The sequence below is a fragment of the Geospiza fortis genome, unplaced genomic scaffold (assembly GCF_000277835.1).
Source record: "Geospiza fortis unplaced genomic scaffold, GeoFor_1.0 scaffold1103, whole genome shotgun sequence".
NCBI classification, from domain to species: domain Eukaryota; kingdom Metazoa; phylum Chordata; class Aves; order Passeriformes; family Thraupidae; genus Geospiza; species Geospiza fortis.
Window position 1 is genome coordinate 413 of NW_005054669.1, and position 208 is coordinate 620.

Here is a 208-nt window from a genome sequence, read left to right on the forward strand (position 1 = left end):
GGCCCTGCTGTACCTGCAGGAGCTGGCCGAGGAGCTGATGCCGGCGTGCCAGCCCCCTGCTCCCGCCGAGGAGCCCGAGCGCGGCCAGAGGAAGCGCCGCAGGAGGAGGAGGAGGGAGGAGGACACGGACAGCGACGACCCCGCCCGGGACGCTGACTTCGTGCCCTCGCAGGAGGTGCTGCAGGCGGAGGAGGAGGAGGAGGAGGGC

General features: G+C 73.6%; 1 protein-coding gene across 1 annotated transcript in view; it reads left to right on the forward strand.

Moving 5' to 3' along the window:
• Position 1: 1 nt before the first annotated feature.
• GTF3C2 (general transcription factor IIIC subunit 2) overlaps positions 2 to 208 on the forward strand; it is a gene marked incomplete at its 5' end in the record, with an annotated part of 9274 nt that continues 9067 nt past the window's right edge. The window contains 1 exon segment of the mRNA XM_031065027.1: positions 2 to 206. Within this exon segment, the coding sequence (XP_030920887.1) occupies positions 2 to 206 (205 nt within the window).